The sequence below is a fragment of the Pteropus medius genome, unplaced genomic scaffold (genome assembly GCF_902729225.1).
Source record: "Pteropus medius unplaced genomic scaffold, Ma_sr-lr_union100, whole genome shotgun sequence".
In the NCBI taxonomy this organism is placed as follows: Eukaryota; Metazoa; Chordata; class Mammalia; order Chiroptera; family Pteropodidae; genus Pteropus; species Pteropus medius.
In genome coordinates this window covers 2,556,621-2,577,221 of record NW_024344370.1, presented here as the reverse complement: position 1 = coordinate 2,577,221, position 20,601 = coordinate 2,556,621, and the positions used below count along the sequence as shown (strand labels likewise).

The following is a 20,601-nucleotide window of genomic DNA, read 5'->3' as shown; positions in this document are numbered from 1 at the left end:
AGAGGAGGTATTGCTCTCTCTACAGAATAACTTAGAAGCTAAAGACCCCACCTTTCCTGTTTTGAACAGGACCAAACTTGGCAGAATGTCATAGGTTTGTACTTTCCTGATGACGTCAACTTTACTCTGATGTCACCTTCTGTTTGTGTCTGTGTAATAGAAATTAGATGTGCTCATTAATTTTGAGACTGGCTCCCGTATCATAGTATCAGATCTAAATACATTCTAGGCATCCTTCTCAAAATTCGATGCTTGAGTATTCCTCCACTGAACTTTTGTTCAACAGAAAAGTAATCTGTTTTATAGTATTACTTGGTATGCATTTAGTGAGTATACAGAATTCTAGGAACAGCATGACCCTAAAGTTTCAAAAAGAAAGATTTAGATAATCTGAATATATAATTGTATTCATATATACCACTTATATTCTTATCACTTATATAGGTATATATATCACTTATATATAAGTATCACTTATATATAATTATATATATCACATGTATGTATATCACATATATGTAAATATACATTTATATATATCACAGAATATATATCACTTTTATACCTATAATACTTGAGGATGATGATAAGTCTGAAACAAAATGGATAACTGCTGAAAAAACAGGACTACTTTGTGGGAAAGCTTACATAGCAGTGGTATTCGAAACATTTTTAGATGCCTAAGTCTTTCAAAGAATCTCTGAAATACTATGTGCCGAGAGTCTTTTCCATGTTTAAAAGTTGTTAGACATTGCTAGCCCTTACCCAAGAAAACTAAACACACACACATACTTTCCCAAAATTTTGCTCTCAAACCTGAAGACCAGTAATTATAGATATTGTTATATGTCAGTAAATGAACACTGTTGCAAGGGATGTCTAAGAAAGCAAACTTTAGTGTTCCTATTTTACATATGGAGAAATAGATGGAATGTGGAAGGTATAGGAACATAGAGGGAAAAGTTCCAAGGCAAGGAGGTCATTTAATAGTAAGCGACTATTAAAAAGTAGATCCCCTGCCAGGAGACTGTACTTCTCTCTAGCTCCATGAAACAGTGTCAGGATGGCCACCCTCTCCTGGAAACTTAAAGTAACCTGAAGGGAGAGGTAGTGGCTTCACTGCTTCCAGTTGGTTAATCCCCTCTCTGTCAATCACTTGCGTACTATCTGAATAGACTATAAATTCACATTTCTGGAGCCACATGGTCAAAATAGCACTTTATATTCAGTGTGAAATTCTTAAAATGAAACCCAGCTGGCAGATGGGAAGGATTGCGGGGGAGGGGAATATTGGGTATGCAAGGGGTTCATAATTTTCCAAAGAGCTTTTTTTATGCTTTGTGCAGATATAGGAATATTTTTAAACATCTATGATACAGCAAGAATGAATTTCTTAACCATAAGAGTAATTTATAATATTCCATAAAAATATAAATACCATGAAGATAGTTATGCAAGCCATTCCAGAGCCTTGCCTCTAAGGATAGAGTAATTTGCTTATTTAGAGAACTCTTTTCAATTGTAATTAATAAATTATATCTTTCAACATTTTAAATAAGTCCTTGGTTTAATAGCCTAATTCAAGAGAGAGACAGAGAGACAGAGAGACAAAGAGCGCAGAGCTAGTTTAGTACACTTCCATCTAGATCTCTTGTCAAGAGCTTCCACTCATTATGTTGTACATGTTTATCTGTTCCATTCCCTTCTCTTTCTCCAGGTTGTGTAGGAAATATCCCAAGTCTTGGTGATTTACAGGGTCAGCGGCCACGCCGGAACCGGGCAAACCCCATTCCAGAACATGCGTTTAGTTACTGATTTAGTTGGTTTTAGTTACTGATCCAAGCCTTGTAACCCTTAGGTCATGCCAGATATCTTTACAATTTATCAAATCAGGTTGCCTCTTCTAACAACACCAAAAAGCAGTTCAACCTGTGACCAGGTTACTGCATATTTGGAGTGTGTGGCTTCTTATAGGAAGTCAGAATTTGAATATTTCAGCAGCTGCAAGAGATTTCACCTTATCCATATGTTTTACGAAAACTGTGCTACATTTAACTTGCTAAGAAGTGTGCAGGTTACATGTATTGTTTATCTGAATGAGAAGCTGCAGTCAAATAGGCAAGAATTTATATCTCACTATTTCTCTAGAGCCACATCTTTCTCATCTTTGTGAGAGATCAGATGTCATGAATAGGCACCTAAAATTTACAAACCCTGCTTCAAGGACTCTGAAGCCTAGATCCCCTTATGTTAACTCTGATGAAGATAAGGTACCAGATAATTCAGTCACTGAAAATAAATACACAGAAGTAAATGCCATTTGCATACATCATTTTATATTCTATTATTGATGCTTAACTTAAAAATAGCCAGCAGAAGCCACCATTTGTCAGGTATTGGCATTATATGATTTTTATTTTCAAATGCTATGATAGAATTGCCATCTTACTCATGAAAAAATCAATGTGGTAAGGATGGAAAGAAACAGATAATAATTTCAAAATATGTAGGACTGTTTCTGCAAAGTGCTAAGTTTGCCTGTTTCCTAGAGAACGGTTGGTTAAGTGTGGGAGATAATAATCCAGAGCATTGGCTACGAGAAGCTCAGGGAAATTTTCCTAAAGAGTGTACTTTATAAAGTTGTTTCCACTTCTTTGAGTCTAGAAAATGGAAATAAGTTCGATTTAGAAAATATTTTATAAATGCATTCAAAATAAGGTAATGTTTATTTTTTAAGGATACTGTATTTAATAATGAGGTATCCAGTTGTAATTATAATTTACTTTCATAGCTGTAATTGTTTCTACAGGAAACTACAAGAGTGTGAGTGGGTATGAGTATGGATTTGAGTTTTTTAATTTTGTTCATTTATACTCCACTTTCACAAAAAGATTTGAGGTGATAGACACTAATATTGATTCTGACAGTGGACATGATTTTATGCAACACTCTAAACTTCAGACTGAAATTGGTATTAATGACTTCCCCTCTGAAAAGACTTTTGATTCAACAGGATAAAAAGTACAATTTGAAATACACAATTAAACTCCCTTCCCTTATCTGTATTGATCTGAACTGGTAGTTGAACAGTTCATCAAGAGTTGGTTAAAGTTCTTTGTCATTAAAAAAAATAAATGTATACCCTAAATATACAAATGGTACTTACCAATCTTTTGACATTGGGCCAAGGCCCTTCCTCTGAGTATGTGGCCATTAATCAGAGTTCTGTATTTCTTGCATAAAACACAGCCATTACCTATGATTTTCAGCTCCTGTGTCTTTAAAATGGAACCATAAGTTAAAGACATATGGGCCGTCATCTGCACTTCCCTTCCAGTCCTTCATAGCCATCTCACCTAAATCTAATTCAACAGCAGTTTGTTTTTAGTGACTTACCTCTGTTGAGTTCCTTGAACATATTACATTTAGTTTTTCACAGAAATAGAAATTCTCCTTTCAAGTTCATATTTCACTGGTGTCACATTTAATTAAATTATTTAGTGATGATAACAAATATGATTGCCTTCATGAGAGCTGGGAAACAAGTCAGCAGCAGAAATGAGCAGACGTGACAGAGAGCAGTCCCCACTGGTCATGAGCATCAAGAACGTGGCCGGCATCATTAGGGCATTGTATCCACCGGGTGTGGCCATTCATTGTGTAAACAGCATCAATCATTGTTTTGTACTAGAGCAGTGAGGACTCAGATAATCCTAATCGATTAAGTAGAGGTTAATCAAGAGAGCTTTTATCCTAACTATGAAATTTTGTCTGGAAACCAGTTAAAGATGTGTCTTTATCTGTATCCGCTCAATATTTAACTCATACCGGTCCATCAGTCCCTCTTTTGGGTCAGTTATGTGGCAAATATTATTATTGCTGTGGTTCCTGCTTTGAATTCATGGTACTATTTGTACCTGACTTTAGTTACTTACGTATGTACTTGATATCTGTCAGTCTCTTCCACTGCTGTGTATACTTCACAAGGCCTAGGACTTGCTATATGCACCTTTGTGTCCCCAGAGCCAGAATGTGTAGAATGAGTAGAAATGTGGCTGTTTCCTTCAGTATACTTCTTCCAGCCCTAATTTAATTGTTCTGATTTGTCTCCACTAAGATCTGTTGATTTCTACTTTGAATAAGAAACGAAAGAGTCTGTGCCCAGACTGAGGCGCTCTGATGTTGCTCCTAATCTACCTTTTCACTCCAGCTCCTAAATCTCCTCTTGATTCCCGGGAGGGAGCCTGATGGTTTGGGCCGATAAACCATAGACTGAATCATTAACAGGGTCTTTGTTCATTGGCTTTTTGCCTTCTAAAGATCAGTTCAGAGCCCAGTTTCTCAGCCTCTCAGCATTAGTGACATTTGGGGCTAAATAGTTTTTTTGCTGGAAGGAGTGGGGAAGCCGTCCTGTGCCTCGAAGGATGTTTAGCGCATCCTTAACCATCGCCCACCAGATTCTTGTAGCACCCAACTTCCCCCAACCCCCTAGTCGTGACAAATAAAAATATCTCCAAACATTGCTAAATGTCCCCTGAGGGATTAGACATTTCCCCTCCCCCACTGAGAACTGGTGGTTGAGACAGCCCTGGATTGACTACCAGGACCCAATGCCACACTAACAACCCTGTGGTGAATCTGGTCAGTGGCTTTTTGAACCTTCATTTCTGGTGTTCTTTTTATGTCTGATTGTAATGTTCTCCAGACTTGTCTTTCACGTGCTTTATTCTGAGTTCAACTAGTCCTGTGTGGGTTTTTTTGGCTAAAATTCCTTAGGACAGATTACCACTCAGCTTTTCTTTTCTCAGACTGCCTGTAAGCCTCTTTCCAAGCTCATATTTCTCAGTTGCCAGGATATTAGGCTCCTGGCTGTATTGCCAGCAAAAAAAGAAATTCTCTCCCCATGACTAACAACATGGCAGTTTGTTACAAGGCCATTTGTTACCTGTTCCCCTTGTGTAGATGTGTTATGGAGGCGGCCGTCAGCTTTTTTTGCCCTTCCCCCCATCTTTCCACGCCTTCCTGTTTTTCCTTTTCCTCCCAATGTTTCCATGGTGGCCCCTTGCAGGAGCCAGAGGACAAACTGCTGACAGGAACATCCCTTGAATATCTCTGCATCTGGACAGGGCCATTGGCACCCTCCACTGGCGGCTGAGCAACCCGAGGCTTGCCATATTTGACTGTCTCCTGTTTAAGGCCCAAGAATTTGATTCTGCTCCAACGTCTAAATGTTGCTGCTGTTAGGACAGAGTGCTGTCATAGTACCACAAGGCCAATATTAAACATGTTTATTTGGGTTCCATATATTAACATTTTAATTTGTTTCTACTATTGCCGTTGCTTTCTCATACACATGGCTGTAAGAATGAGATAGGGGATATATAGTCCATTACAAAAGTCAAATAAACTAGACGATATAAACTATTCTTAAAAGATTTTTGTGTCTTTAACAAGCTTTAGCCATTGTCTAAATATATTTCTTTCCCTAATATTTTGTCAAGTAAAAGAATCCTTTGAGTTGGCCAACTGATAGTGGTTGAGTGAAGTGCATTATGGGTACCAATATTGAATAAGCGGGGATAAGAATTACACCCGACAAAATCAAAGCGTGTTCTCCCAGTTGTCTGATCAGACAGAAATTGACCGAAGTGTATTTGTGGTATAGAGCCTCGTATAACAGGAAACCCTGTATATGAGGCATGACCAAAAACCGATTTTAAAATATACAGTAGTTTCTTAAGAAAATTCAAAATATGAAATAGTATAGTGATTGTTGTTCATGTGTCAGCTAACATCAAGTTACCTCAACGTTTTTAGTAAAGTCTGTCTTTGGGGATGAAATGGGTTGTTCACTCTAAGGCAAATGTTGGATTTGAAAAATACCAGACTCAGGGTCTTCTTTCTCTCATGCCATTTTGCAGAATCACAGGCTGTGGTGAAAACCAGTGCAGTTCTGTAACACAAAGGCATAAATTCTCAGATTGGAGGGTCCTCAGAGTACATCTACCAATCCCAACCTAAACATTTAGCAAGGCGGAGGAGGAATAACCTAATTGTGTTGATCGATTTCAATTACTGAGGCAGTAATTGTGAGTAATTGATGAGATTTTTTTCCCCCCAATACCTCTTAAATCCATAAGATATGGAATTTATATCTTCAACCTGCACTTTACAATACCAGGATATCTACCCACCCTCCCACCTACCCAGACATTTCAGTATGCCCAATTAATGAATATTAAGTTAAAAAAATAACGTTAAAAGAATCAATTTCATGGTGAATGCATCTAGTTAAGCAAGCCATTTAAACAACATTTTACTCGTGTGTAGCAGACCGTTTTATAAGTTACTGATAGCTTTACAAGCCTGTGTTTCAGACAAGCTAATTGGTTGTCTCTGATGTGTTTGGGACTTTCACTCATTAATTCTTCTGTCTAGTACATACTTGACTAGCTCTCAAATATATAGGTAGAGCTTTTTAAACGACCATTTTCTATTGCCAGGAAAAGTTTTTTATAGATAGATTTCTTTCTACTTACATTTGCTTTCTCGAAATAAAGGTAAATCATAACTGAATACTAATTCCAAACATGGAAGATACAGAATCAAGTATAACCCACTTAACGTGGTCATTACCAAAAACTGAATGCTCTTTTGAAAGAGTGGAATAGAAATGATTATAGAAAGGAAGAAGAGAAGAGAAAAAGCAAATGGTGTGTTGTTGAAAGCTGGCTGCCTCTGTAATTAATGACTGTGTTATTGATGTTGTTGAAAAATCCGATGCCTGCACCTGCATGCAAAGACAAGTGTACCGATGCTTCTCTTTTTGCATATGTCAGTGCTTTCCATTCTCTGAAATAAGAATTAGGTGCTTTGTTTGGACACAGATTAAAGGAATAGCTCACAACATAAGTGTCCCATGGGTCTTGAGATTTCTGGAATGGTTCTATTTTCCATGATAGGTTGTTTACTTATCTGTTTGCAAAATAATTCGTTATAGTTGCCTGTAGGCATATGTATAATAGAGTTTAAACCAATTAGACTAGACCTACAGTTTTGAAACTGTCCATGAAATCCCACCTCCTGCATGAATCCTTGACCCGATTAATTGTGAAGAGTGGTAACTTATCTCCGATATTCAGTTTCATTCCTTTACCTACATTTTAATACGGGATGAAATATAGTACAAATTTTGTTTCCCTTTTCATTATCATTTCGGCCCTTTAAATTTGTTTAAAATTAAATAAGTGAGTATCCTCTTTATGTCTGGCATTGTACTGGGTACATTGGACAATACAAAATAATGTTTTATTGTCTATGCCCTCAAGGAACTGAGGACTCGTACATATGAAAAACTTTGAGAGTATTCATCCAAATCTGTGTAATCCTAGTGAATCTGGGTGAAAATGGAGTTCACCATAGACTTGTGGCGATGCTTAAGCCCCACTGAGTCTTGATGTCCTAACCCATTTATTTATACAGTAATTATTTCTAATGCCTGTTATAAGGAGAAAGTAATGGCTCATTGTAACTGAATTTATAATAGGCAAAAACTAGAAACAGCCCAGATGTCCATCAACTGATGAACATGGATAAATAAAATGTGATATATGCATATAATGTAATGTTATTCAGCTATAAAAAGGAATGAAGTTCTGATACATGCCACAACATGGTGAACCTTGAAAATACTATGCTCAGTGAAAGAAGCCAGACACAATTGAATTTAAAATGTGTAAGTGATTTCAGAATTGGCCTTCTATGTAAAAAGGTATGAGATTGCAGTTAAGCTTATGAATAGTATTAGAATAGAATGTACCAGAACTTGAAAGTCATTGAATTTATAAATTTAATGGAAGAAATTTTTAAGAATTCTTATTGGAAGAAGAAGAAGAAGAAGAAGAGGAGGAGGAGGAGGAGGAGGAGAATCTTAACTATTTGAGAATGTTTTGATTATTAGATGGTCTAAATGCTTTAAAAGGAAGTTGAATATATTAAATTTATAAATGGAGTTTTGAGACATTTAAGAGTGGTTAATTAAATTTATAAGTGGACCTAAAAAGTAATCAGCCTCCTGAAAGTATTGTCAAGATTTACCAGATGTATAAATCGAATGTTAAGATTTTAAGTTGATTATAATCACTTCAGATGAAAGTAGATTTCATATATTATAAATTTAATGAATTGTATATTCCATTTTAAAACTCAAAATAACAATAATTAGTATTGCTGTGCACTAAAAGCCATTCTTAAGAACACCAAAAACCCCAGACTGACAGGTCACGCAGTGACCCTGGCTAGTTCTTTTAGCCTTTAGAAAGTTTCCACGTGAAAGAACCCAGGGTGAACAGAGAGGAAAAAAATACAGCTTTGCTGAGAGATGACCCTTCTGCCTGTTTGAGTACAATCCAGAGCATCTGAAATCATAAATGGAGCCTGGCCAGACTGGAAAAGCCAACTTCTTTGTCCCCCTAAAGTGTGAGCCAAAGTGGGGAAGCAAAGGGTTGACAAGTGAAGTCACACTGAGGCCCAGAAAGCCAGCTGCCCAGGCACCTCCCAGACCCTCCTTGTACCCCTCCTGGACAAAGCAAGGAGCCATATAATACGTTAGGCCGGGGCTTGGCAATTTTTTTTTTCCTATAAAGAGCCAAACAGTAACTGTTCTAGGCTTTGTGGTACATACTGTCTCTGTGTTCGTAACTCAGCTTTGCCATTGTAGCATGCGTGCAGCCATAGATAAGTGAATAAGCATGGCTATGTTCCAGTAAAACATTATTTACAGGCAATTTATAGCATCCAGGGTGCTAAGGAGGCAACCAACCATTGGTAATATGACTAAGGTCAGTTCTACTTTTAAGGATCTTCTGTAACAGTAGGGCTTCCCCTTGAGATGAGGGGAGGACATCAGCTGAGACTTAATATACAATAAATTTATAGGTTGATCCTTTCCACCTGTGGATGGAGGGGCCTTGGGGCAGACTTAAGAGTTGGAGCAAAGGCCTGCATGCAGGAATCACTCCAAGCTGTAGCAGGCCAGATAGAACAACTAGAGGAAAAGAGGGTGCAGATAAAGGATTACTGGGTATTTTTCCTTGGTCCCTGAATACAGGAAGTGTCCATACCTAATCTGTCCCTCTCCCAGTGATTGTCTGATAAGCAAGCTGCTTGGATAGAATAAAACAACTCCCCTCCCCTAGATATATCAAAAAGAGAAAATAGATGTAGTTTGTTCTATACTTCTAGGTTAGCAGATTAAGCAAAAATAGGATTGCTTTTCGGACCCTAGGTTATACCACCATAGCAAATGGGATCATTTTATTTGGCTCTCTGGGCTCTCCTGTGCAGTGGAAGACTGGGTTTCTATACAATTATTGTCACAACATAGAACATTCTATACACATCAGAGGTTACTGCCTAGACAGGAAGACTTCTAATAAGGACAAGGCTCAATCGCAGGTCATAACCTGTAGTCATTAGTCTGGTTTTTAATTATTTCAAGGTCAGGCAGGCTACATTTTGCTTAAGAAAGAAACCATCTTATCAGAACTACACTTTTATGTTACCCCTAGTGTTCTTGAAAGCAATCATCCATTATAAATATACACTCCCAAAATCATATTGTGTCATTGGTTAACATCAAGTTGTCATTTTCTGGTCCCTATTAGTACTTAGTAAAAAGAAAAAGTATCTAGTCCGTGTTGTAATATTGTTGGAACTATGGCAAATTGGTTTTACTTGTATTTTTTTTTTATTCCTGCCTTTAATGACATATTTAGTACCTTTCTAAGGATTTCAAAATCCCACAAGCAGTCCAATGAAAAGGCAACAGCTGGCAATGCTCTCTCTAGACTAACCTTTCTTTGAACAAGCTGCCAAGAATGCACTCCGAAGAATCTTAATGATGCCCTGCCACTTTATCTCCAGACCCCGTCCTAGAGCCACGGTGTGGGCAAAGTTCTCTCTGACTTTGGTGAAGGTTACTAAAGTCTGTCCCATGAGCTGCAATTAACACAGCAAAGATGGAGGGCCCCTTCACAAACATACATACAAGATGTATATACTCAGTGGTATGCTGGTAAGCATTCAACAACCAACTCTCTAGAAAGAAAAAGTCCTGGTTTGTTGCACTTGTAGATTTTCATGGTGTAAATACTCCAAACTGTGGCCAATTTCATGACTTGTAGGATTTGACACCTTTGTACCTGGAATTCAAAAGAGAAAGCACACAATCAGCATTACATCTGCTATAGTGATTAAAAGGACCTAGGGTGTAGATGAGCAAAGTCCTGTCTCTTTTTAACAGTCATGAGCAATATCCTACAGAATTCCAGAGTCCATTCAGGCTGTCTTAGCATCCTCTTAATTGGTGCCCTGAGGTGAATTTATCATCCAGACCATACTTTTACCGAAGAGTTCAAAACCAGTATGAACCTGTCTCAAAAAACATCATTCATATAGTTTTGTGAAAAATACAAATTATGCAGTGGACACATTGAAAATTACAAGAAAACCATAATGACAGCACTGGGTTCAAGATAGTTAACCGAGTTGTGCTCTCGCTTCATTCGTCAGCTTTCTGGTAAAAACCCTCACCTGCCACTCTCTTTCCTGACTTTCTGTATTTTCTTTACAATCCTCGCCCTGCAGTCTCTACCATCTGTCTGAGCGGCTGACCTATCACTGTCGGTTTGAAGGAGCTGAAGTTGTCAACCTAGAATCTGTGAGACCTGATTCCTTTTCTAGAGATGAAGGAAGAACATGCCTTTATTAACAGACTTCTACTGAGATACTGCTTATCAAATTGACTTACACGAGTTCAGAATTATTCAAGATAATCATATCCCTCTTTATTTGTATCAATTGCTTTTCTCCCCCTTGAAGTACAGTCAGAGCACTAGAAGTGAGTGAAAAAGCCTTTAGTAAACTGTACAGCATTCAACAGTTTATTATGGTCACTAAAAATCTGGGGTGGGGTGGGAAAACTTAAAATCTTATAATAGAAATGATGAGGACAATCCCCTTGTCAGGCTGTTGTTTCTGTTTTGTTTTTGTTTTACAGTATGCTGCTCTAATCAGTGGAATCCCATATATTGGCAAATGGAATGCTCGTACAGGTGGCTCGTTAAAGCACACTCATGCCGTGTTCGCATGCTCATTCACGAAGTAGTGGTTGAATGAATGAAGTTATGGGAAGCCTACTTACAGGATGCAAGTTTCTGAAGCTCCTTATACTGATCCCGACCCCACCACAACCACCCTCAAGCTTAAGAGGGGTCCATTATAATCTGCCAGGTTTTTTGCAGAGGGAATCTGTGTTTGTGTGTAGATAGGGATCAAGGGAAGAATGGACAGAGCAGATATCCAGCTTTTTATCTCCAGTGGTGAATGCGTATGGAAAAATAATCTTATATCCCTAGACAAGGGCAAGAAATGGCTGTGTCGATGGGAGCAGGACCACGCCAGGTGATAGTCTAGACATGGGAGGGGCATTTCTAGTTATAGCAGTGACTGGTTGGTGCTAATGGCATTGAGTTCACTAGAACTAAGAGTGACATATTCTAGGATGCATAACACAGTCCCGTGTAGTAAAGAAACTCTCACACACCCTAACTCTTTTTAATGTCTTACCACACATTCTTGTGGGTCAAAGTATTGTTTATAAATCTGAGCTTAGAACTTAACCCTACGTCACGTAAAAACACTAAGTAATCCCTTCTGGACTGTTCTATCCTCCAGTTCCCCAGAGTGTTTAAAGGAAAACAAGGCCAACTCTGGGCACACACTACTTACATGGTTTAATAACAAAATGAGAAAAACAAGCAACTTATTGTTATAATTAAAATGAGGTTTGCAGGTTTTTAGAAAGGAAAGATATTATTGCAGCTCAGAAACGATTTTTGTGACTTCTAGAAATTTAGTCAAAACGCGTCTGAAAGAATTGAAAATAAAATTTTTCAATGTGAAATTTGGGCAAGATAGGGAAATCAACGAGTATCATTACCACTCCATTAGAGGTCCTGTAAGTAGGAAAGTATTGTTTTATTATTTGTCTGCTCAAGGAAACATAAAGGACATCTACCCAATGAGTGGGTCTCCTGTGCTACGTAATGTCTCACAGGTTTAACAGCTGCTACAAACATTAGCCGCAATGAGATGGTGCTGATTTGTTTCCTGTTAAATTAGCACTTTACAGTAAAGGCAATGTGTGAATAATGGGATGCAGTAATGCATATCACACCGGGTTGCATGAGTGAAGAAGGGGTCTGATGACATAGCTAAAATAGGTTGGCTACTTATAGTGGCTTTGTTTTCCTATCTCTAGGGTGGACACAGGGCCACTAACAAATTCCCACTCTCTGTGGCTCTCCCGAAAATAGCTAAATGACCACAGGTTGCCAGGCAGCTGAATTCTGATGTCATTCCCCCAAGTGCCGTCTCTAGAAGCCAATGTGAAACAATCACTATCTCTATTCCAGCAGTTTCCAGTTAACCATGACATTTAAACAGCTGATAAACTATTTAAAAGACTGAGGTTCATTTTCTCTTGAGTTATTTAAAAAAATTCTTCATCTTGATAAGAAAATAACCTTTAAAAATTATGCTCATCATGAAAAATAGATCCTCACATCATAGGCAGTTTTTTAAACCTTAAAAATAATATCATATGTAAGCATATGATTTATGTTGGTTACATTTTTAAAAATTATACCCCAGCACATAGAAGGACAAAAGAAAGCAATGGTGGACAAGTCCAATGTAATTTTCAATGTAATAATTGAACTGTAATTTTCAATGTAATAATACAAGGGATGTAAAATTTGAAGTTTGGGTTAATATAAGGAAACTAAGTTGAAATGTTATCCTATATAAAAAACATAAAACATAAAACATTGTGTAAAAAAAAAAAATGTCATCCTAAAGGAAAAAGTTCGAGTCAGAGCAATAAGTTTTCATTTTCTCCTTTCATGTATTATATTCTTTGTTTTTAGAAACATGAAACTCTGGGTAATGAAAAGCTATGTTCCAGGGACAAACACAGTCACTCACTGTACTTGAATATCACCGGAATGCCAAACTTGTTTTAAAGTTGATATTAGAAATGTAGAGTGGTATGGAATCCTTTGGATACTGGTAGGGTGAATGTGGCAGGGTTAGATGCCCACTTAGGTTACAGATCTGAAAATCTCAGGTTACCCAGCCATATTGTCAGCTTAACACCAGTAGGCTTCTTTATCTGTTGACCACACTGTAATCGAAGCTTCCATTTCCTTCTCATGTTTAATATTAAGCAAGAACAACTTCTGAAACATAACTACCTATCTTTATTATCTTCCAAGTGTGCCTACATGATAGACTATATTTTCAGTTGCCTGGAAACCAACCTAATGGGTAGCTAAAAACCTTACTGGTTTTTTTTGTGTGTCTGGTTTGTATGCAAAATATCTCAAATTATATTTAGTGATTAGTTAAATCTAACATTGCTTTCAAATTAGCTTTTAATGTGCTACCAGGATCAAGTCTATGACTTTTTTAAATGAACCATTCGGAGGAAGTATTGTTAGTAATATACACTTACTGCGTTTATCTTTTTCTTTATTATTAATGAATTTCTTGCTACCAGTCCTCTTCCCAGTAATTAGCAATCCACAGAATGTTGTTCTTTTAAATTTGAGATTATAAAATGTAGCAAGGGTACAACTTCCTTCATGTACCAGATTTTGGATGTTACTTGATGCCCCATATTGATGGGAGGCATTATTGATCAAATACTGGACAGCATTGTGAGCGCAGGGGTCCCCATTAGAGCTTGTCGGTGCAATTTGAAGCCTCACTTTGTGGGAGAAGCAAGACTAACATCTCTGATTTTAAACTCCTTATAGCAGCCAACTCCTCCTAGCTGTAGACTTAAACGTTCCCCCACCCCAGTCTGGTCACTTTCACCCACCCACCACCACCACCACCACCATCATCAATTCCACCCCCACCATCCCCATCCTATCGCCCCTGCCAACTCTTCTCTTCCCTTGCTGGCCGGGCGATGGCTTGCTTCGTCTGCTGCCTGGCAAGTCTTTCTTAGGTGGGTCAGGGTTGGTCCCTGGTGCTGGTTGTCATACAAGCAATTTCAGATTCTCTTGGAGGTTGTTTTCAGTGCCCTAAAGAAAAGAAACTGAAAGAATGGAGTTTACATTTTCAGAATCCTCTTAACATAATTTGTAAAATACCTACGGCAAAAATTGTTCTGAAGTCGTATACTTATTTTGTGATCTGTAAATGAGATTTTCGTTACTCTTCAGAATCAAAATGAATGAGAATCCTTCTATTCTTGAGATTTTTTTTTTTTTTAGTAGTAGTATTTATTACAAATTTACAGACATCTATCCAAGGACTTTTGCGACACACTAGATCATGTTAGCATATTTATGGCTCCTAAATTAGCATAACATTTTAGTATTGTTTATATTTTCTTGCTCATATAAAAAATGTACACACATATTAATGCCACTTGGAGTGGTTAATCTCTGCTGTTAACACTGGTCTGGTGCTTGCGATAATAAAGGCAAAATAAAACCACATTTAGGAATGGTATAAGATTGGGATACTTTTTTTTTCTGGGCCAGGAATTGACTAAGCTAAGACCTTGGCATTTTCCAAGGCACATGGGATTTATTGACAAAGAATGTCCAAACAGTGCTGCTTCTGACATTGATACTGACTGTATTTTATGTTATGTAAACCTTGCTGGGCTATAAATATACTGTTCTAGTGTGATGATGATGATGATGATAATGTGTGTGTGAGTGTGGTTTTATAAACTTTGTACTTTACTGTAGCCTTTGAGAGGAGATCATTCGTACTTTTGGAAGTCATGACAATTTGATATTTATTCAAAGTCAAGAGTTGGTAACCCTAGATGCTATTAGTATCCTAGCTGATACACTGAGAGACTTGTGACTGGTTATTAATCGAACAGGTATTTAAGATAGAAAGTACTCCACTCCACATACCAGTCCTAGGATCTTGATTTTTCCCTACTTGAAAATTCAAGATTAGGAAGAAAAAAAGCTAGAAAATTTTATGTAATGCATATATATTTATACAAGTTTATGTAAACATATACATACACTCAGTTTTTATCCTCTTTCCTAAAAACCCACTTTCCTGGGTCTCAGAAATACATACTAGAAATTTAAGGGACTGAGAGAAAAGATTACTCAAATTATATTTTTTGTTTCATTTATATTTGATAGTCAAAATTATTGAGATTTGAGTAACTGATAGATTACATGCTATGTGTTGGCACTAATTTAATAAGTTAGCAAGGTGATGTAGCAAAAGCTGCTCTGCTAGAGTTATTTTAATTCAATTGAATCTTTTTTGGTGTCTGCAGTGTGTTTCACTCTGTGCCATAATACATATAATTCGTTCTTAGACTTTATCAGACCTTCCACGCCATTAAGTGTATGGAGGGAATGGTGACTTGCAAGCAAGTCATTCACCCCAAAAGAAAACACTCCTGGGTCACATGGGGAAGGGAGGAAATTCCCCTTTCCCTCACCTGGTTCTTTTGGCTAGCTGAATAATTCAATCAACAGGAGGCAAATTGACAAGAGAAAATCAAATTTAATATCAAGTACATGGGAACCCAACAAACACGAGAGTCAGACCCCACATACGTGAGAGGTTCAGAGATAGAGGGATTGAGATATATGACAGCCTGAGCTGGGGATGAGGTAAGGTGCTTTGGGGGCTTCAGAAGGTCATTGCAGGATGATAAGAAGAGCAGACATTTAGTAAATAGAGGTTTGTCTTACCCTATAGATAGGTCAAAAGAAGTTATCTCTGGTAATCTCTTTTGGGCAGGACCTCTAATTCACATTCTTCCTGGTAGTTGGGAGCAGGTGGCGGGGCAGAAGTTTCTCTTGAGCGAGAAGCTAATCTTGCCTTTTGCTCAAAGTAATCTGCATACCACTGAGGCACATCTTGGGGTGGCTCGTTTTGGACCCCCACAGTCACAACATATAATCCACATTATAACCACAGCCGTGGATGGGGAGGTCATAGGCATCACAGTTCATGTACGTTCTTCTTGAAACCCTCCTACTTCATCACTCCCCAAATTTTTGGTATGAGAAAGGTTCTGATATAATTAATAACATATTTATCTCCTCTGTCCCCCTTAAGGTCAAAAAATACTTTGAACTTGAACCACTTGCACGTGGAAAACGCTGGATTCTGCAGCCCTGCTCACTGGATGACATGGATGCACTGAAAGACAGCTTCTCTCAGCTGATAAATTTGTTAGAAGAGAAAGACCATGAAGCTGTAAGAATGTGAAATCTGGCAGAGAAAATGGGTTCCCAAAAGGCCTTGAACCTATCATGTTAGTTTCTCATTTTAATTTTAGTTTGGTATCAAGACTATAATGGCTTCAGTATCTATTTTCCTCTAGTTATCTCAGACTCTCATCTCTCTGTTAAAGTGAATATTGGTGAATTATCATCGGCATTAACGTCAAGTACACACTACTGAGAGAATTTATTCTCTGTTTACCACTAATTATCTTCACCGCATGTCTCTTCCTTCTGTTGTTCTAAGTGTTTCCTCTATACTCTGCTAAAATGGATGGAATTCATGGTTCACAGAAATCAGATCCCTGATGAAGGACTCAAGGAGACTCAGAACCTTGATTCATTTTCCCTGGGTTTGGGGTAGGGTGTTGCGTGACTGGGGCTTCCCAGAATATGTATATCATTTTCAAGATCTCTTTGGGGTTTTATTTTATTTTATCTTATTTTTTAGATTTTTTTTTTTTTTTTTTTTTTTGTATTCTGGCCTTATAGATTATGGGAGAAAAATGAGCACCAAAAACTTCAATTAATCACCTTACAAGAAAGGAATATCCTGCCATAGTAAAATTAACTTTGAAGAACTTAAAGACAAGATGCATGTTTTCTTCATTACATCTGAGTCTCACTCCCTCCCCTCTTTTAAGAACAAAGACATTATTTTAGTTTCTGAGAAGACTTAGAGGAAATTTAGGCACGATGCTTGTATCACTGATTATTGTATTTCATCAAGTCCTCAGATATTTTTTAATGGAAAGATTATCCTGCATAAAGTTAAGCTGCAACATAATGCAGGTATCTTTTTCTAAAAATCTTAAGTATCTGATTCAAATAGAGAAAAGAATTTTTAAAATAATAGATAAAAAATTTTTAAGCCGCCAAATAAGTATAGTTCATACTGGCTAGAGTTTAAACTGGCATGGATTTGACAAAGATAAGAAAGATGGAATTATCTGTATTTCATTAAGTGCTAACATTAGTTTAATGGAGTCTGTAATGTCTCTATCTAGTAATGAAAGGTCTATCAGTATTTCTATTATAAACCTCTATTTTCAGGGGTTTCAGTGTGCCCTTAAGATATGCTAGGGCTATAGCAAATAAGTAATTTTAGGGCCCAGAGTCAGTCTTTGGAATGAAATTTGTTTTTCATTTAAGTTAAACGATAAAATTACATAGAGATAAATGTATAGTTTTACTAAAGTTTGGAGCCTTTGACCTTTTCTAAATCAGGAGTAATCTGTGGATATTGAGGTTTATGGTTGAAATACTCTTTGGCACATTTTGCAGATTTTTAACCACTTAAAATACTAAGTGGCCAAATGATAGAAAACTGCTCCTTCACCTGAGCAATAAAAATACGTTTGTAATTTTTAGGTAGCATAGATCAGTTCTCAAATACCACGGACTCACACTGTATTACAGGGTGATGAAATAATACCTTGTCATTCTTCAGAAGATATGTCATTTAACTATAGCTTTTGTGGTTCAATCTTGTAGGCAGATTTTAATGAAATCATTACCTTTGAAACATCGAATACGTCTTTAAGCTTTTTTTTTAATTGAATGGATCAAAAATGATTCATATTCAATTTTATCTCCAGCATCTTTGAATATTTTTATACTGTGTAAAATCTGTGAGCAGCACAAAACTTTTATTCCAATGACCAGTTACACAATTCCTGTTTTTATTTTGTCCTGTTGTGCTCATCTTCTATGAAAAATAAATGATTATTAGGCATTGCTTTCTCTGCAAGTTCATTAAATGTAGAATGTTGTCTTTTTAAGATACTGTGGCTGAGTGCTCCTAAGCCATCTGTTAAATGACTTCCCGTTGTCTGTGTGTGTGTGTGTTCATGTGTGCGCCAGTGATGGGCTTCTTCTCAGACCCACGACTGTCTGCAGTGTCTCAGCCGTCAGAATGAAAACATTATCAATCAGTACCCAACAACAGCTGTTTTTGACAAGTTTCTGTCTGACGCCTAATGCTTTACAACTGTCAATAAGGCTCCTTCTTTGTCTAGCAGTTCGGAGCTTGCCGTCTTGCTGCTTCCGTGTGCGGCATCCTGTCCTTGTAACCCTAGAATTTGCCATGTTTTGGAAATCCACATGGGGGGAGGGGTGGGGGCTTGGACGGGCATGTGTGGGTGGATGGTGGGTGGTGGGTGTTGCGTGTATGTCGTGTTCCTACTTTTATGTAAAGTGCCACAGGTGTCTTAGGTTGCATATTCAAATATTATATAAGAGAAACAGTCTGTTATGTATTTCTTCACTTAGCTTCTTGTTATATTTATGGAAGTTACCAGTTTTTATATCTTCTTAGCTAAAGCAGTTGCCTTTTTGTAATGGCAATTAATTTATATGACAAAACTTTGTATCTACTGTAGTTTACAGCATCAGTTGCTAATTAACTGCCATATTGCCCTGTCTTTCTATTAAAAAAATACTGTATCTATACCTAAAGATTAACAGATTCATGTGGACAGTTAGTTGCCAGGCAAGAACTCGTATTGTCCGTGATTTATATATGATTGCCACTATCTTCAAATGAAAATAAACGCTGAGTAGAATTGATGTTTTCAGACTGACTCCTTTCAGCTTTAGCATTTGGGAGTCCCAGATTTCTGTTTACATTTGTGGTGCCTGCTTAAGTCTTCAAAATAAGTTCTGCTGCTCTTCAGTCAAAACAAATGATTAATTCGCATTTCCTTTGAAGCCACTGTGAAAACCTTAAAACACAGAAAAAGCAAGTATCTTTTCCAGTTGGTCTGTCTTCAGCAAAACTTCATTTTCATTGGAGCTATTCCTTCAAAATGAGTGAACAGAGAGTCAAGATATTAATATAAAGTGTCATCCTTCAATCAAGGCATCATTTTATATTTGCTGTAAAAGCAACTTTCTAAGAGTGGCTATTGGGTGCAGTGAACTATTTTCTTCAATGGTGATTGATGCCCTTAGGAAATAAGTAAATATTTTTAAGTGACTCAAGAGAAAATGATGCATATTTACAGGTCCATCCTTAAGGATGAAAGTATTCTATAAAAGACAAAGAGAGTAAGAAAGAAAAATGAGCTAGATGGGAGAAGAGAAAGAAAAAAAAAGTGAAAAAAGAAACAAATATATAATAGAAGATGAAAAATTCAAATCCCAGCTCTTGTTCGGTCCATTATCCCGACACTTATGATTCGACTACACAGAAAGCTTGCAACACTTCACTTCTAAGCTGGGATCCAACCTGCATTCCTAGTTTTGTTCCAAGGTAGAGGATTAGCAGTTATCAAGTTCCTAAGCATCTCAACCTATCCAAGCAAATGTGGACGGAGTGTGTAAGATTTTGAAGCCACAGGAGTTTTCTTAATGTCCAGATGGAATCTTCCAACTCGAGTGGAAATCAAATATTCGTTCCTGGCTTCATCGTCCTTATAATTTTGGAGCGCGTTTTCATTAACCTCCTGACCTGATATTGCAAACAGAAAGGAAAAGGTATGTGGAGTGGGGTGGAGAAGTGGGAGTTGCCCTTTGGGATTCCTCATTTTCAGTGAATTTGAAAGGGAGGGTCTGTCTTTGTTATGCAGAAACTTAAGGAGCATAGGGATTCCCTGCCTTCTCCGTCCCCTCGCCTGGATCCTGGAGATCTGAAGTTCATGCTGTGAAATGCATTATCACATCATGTTGGGAATTCCTGGCTCCCATGGGTTCACAACTTTTGGTCAGCACTGAGTCAGCATGATTAAATGATTTGCATCTCAAGGGTAAAGGTTTTCCAACTCAGATGCTTGAAGTGACTGAAGAGCCCATGATTTGGCACCCTACCCCACCCCTACTCCACCCACCTCTTGCACTGATTTAGGAACTTAAAAAGGATCCCTTCTAAGACCCAGAAGCCTCAGAGGGGACATCAGTTTCCCCTCCCCTTTCTAATTCTCTTTGAATTAACTGCTAAATGAAAAACTTTCTACCCTACTATTCCATTGAAGCTAGAAATTCTGACATTTCATCGTAGGGGTTCATCTGTTTGTGACAAACTCTTCATAAAGTGACTTTCTGTGAAACCAATCAAAGAATTTAAAAGGCACCAAGAAGAATGTCTCCAACGTATGCCTTATCTTCCTTTCCAGAACAGAGTGAAGTAAAAGGCATGTGATTTTTCTCCATTTTCTCTATATTCTCATCTTGCTTCACGAGGCGCGCTCTATTCACTGGGTGCTGATTTAGGAAGGTCAGCTACCATGTTCTTGGGCTTAGCTCGTGCCATCAG

The 20,601-nt window shown here is 37.6% G+C and overlaps 1 protein-coding gene across 2 annotated transcripts in view; it reads left to right on the top strand.

The window, feature by feature from the left end:
• ARL15 (ARF like GTPase 15) overlaps positions 1-18,917 on the top strand; it is a 376,128-nt gene extending 357,211 nt beyond the window's left edge. For both annotated transcript variants that reach the window (XM_039869934.1, XM_039869930.1), the window contains one exon: positions 16,183-18,917. In XM_039869934.1, the coding sequence (XP_039725868.1) occupies positions 16,183-16,335 (153 nt within the window). In that variant the 3' untranslated portion in view covers positions 16,336-18,917. The remainder of the gene's footprint in view (positions 1-16,182) is intronic.
• Positions 18,918-20,601: the final 1,684 nt, after the last annotated feature.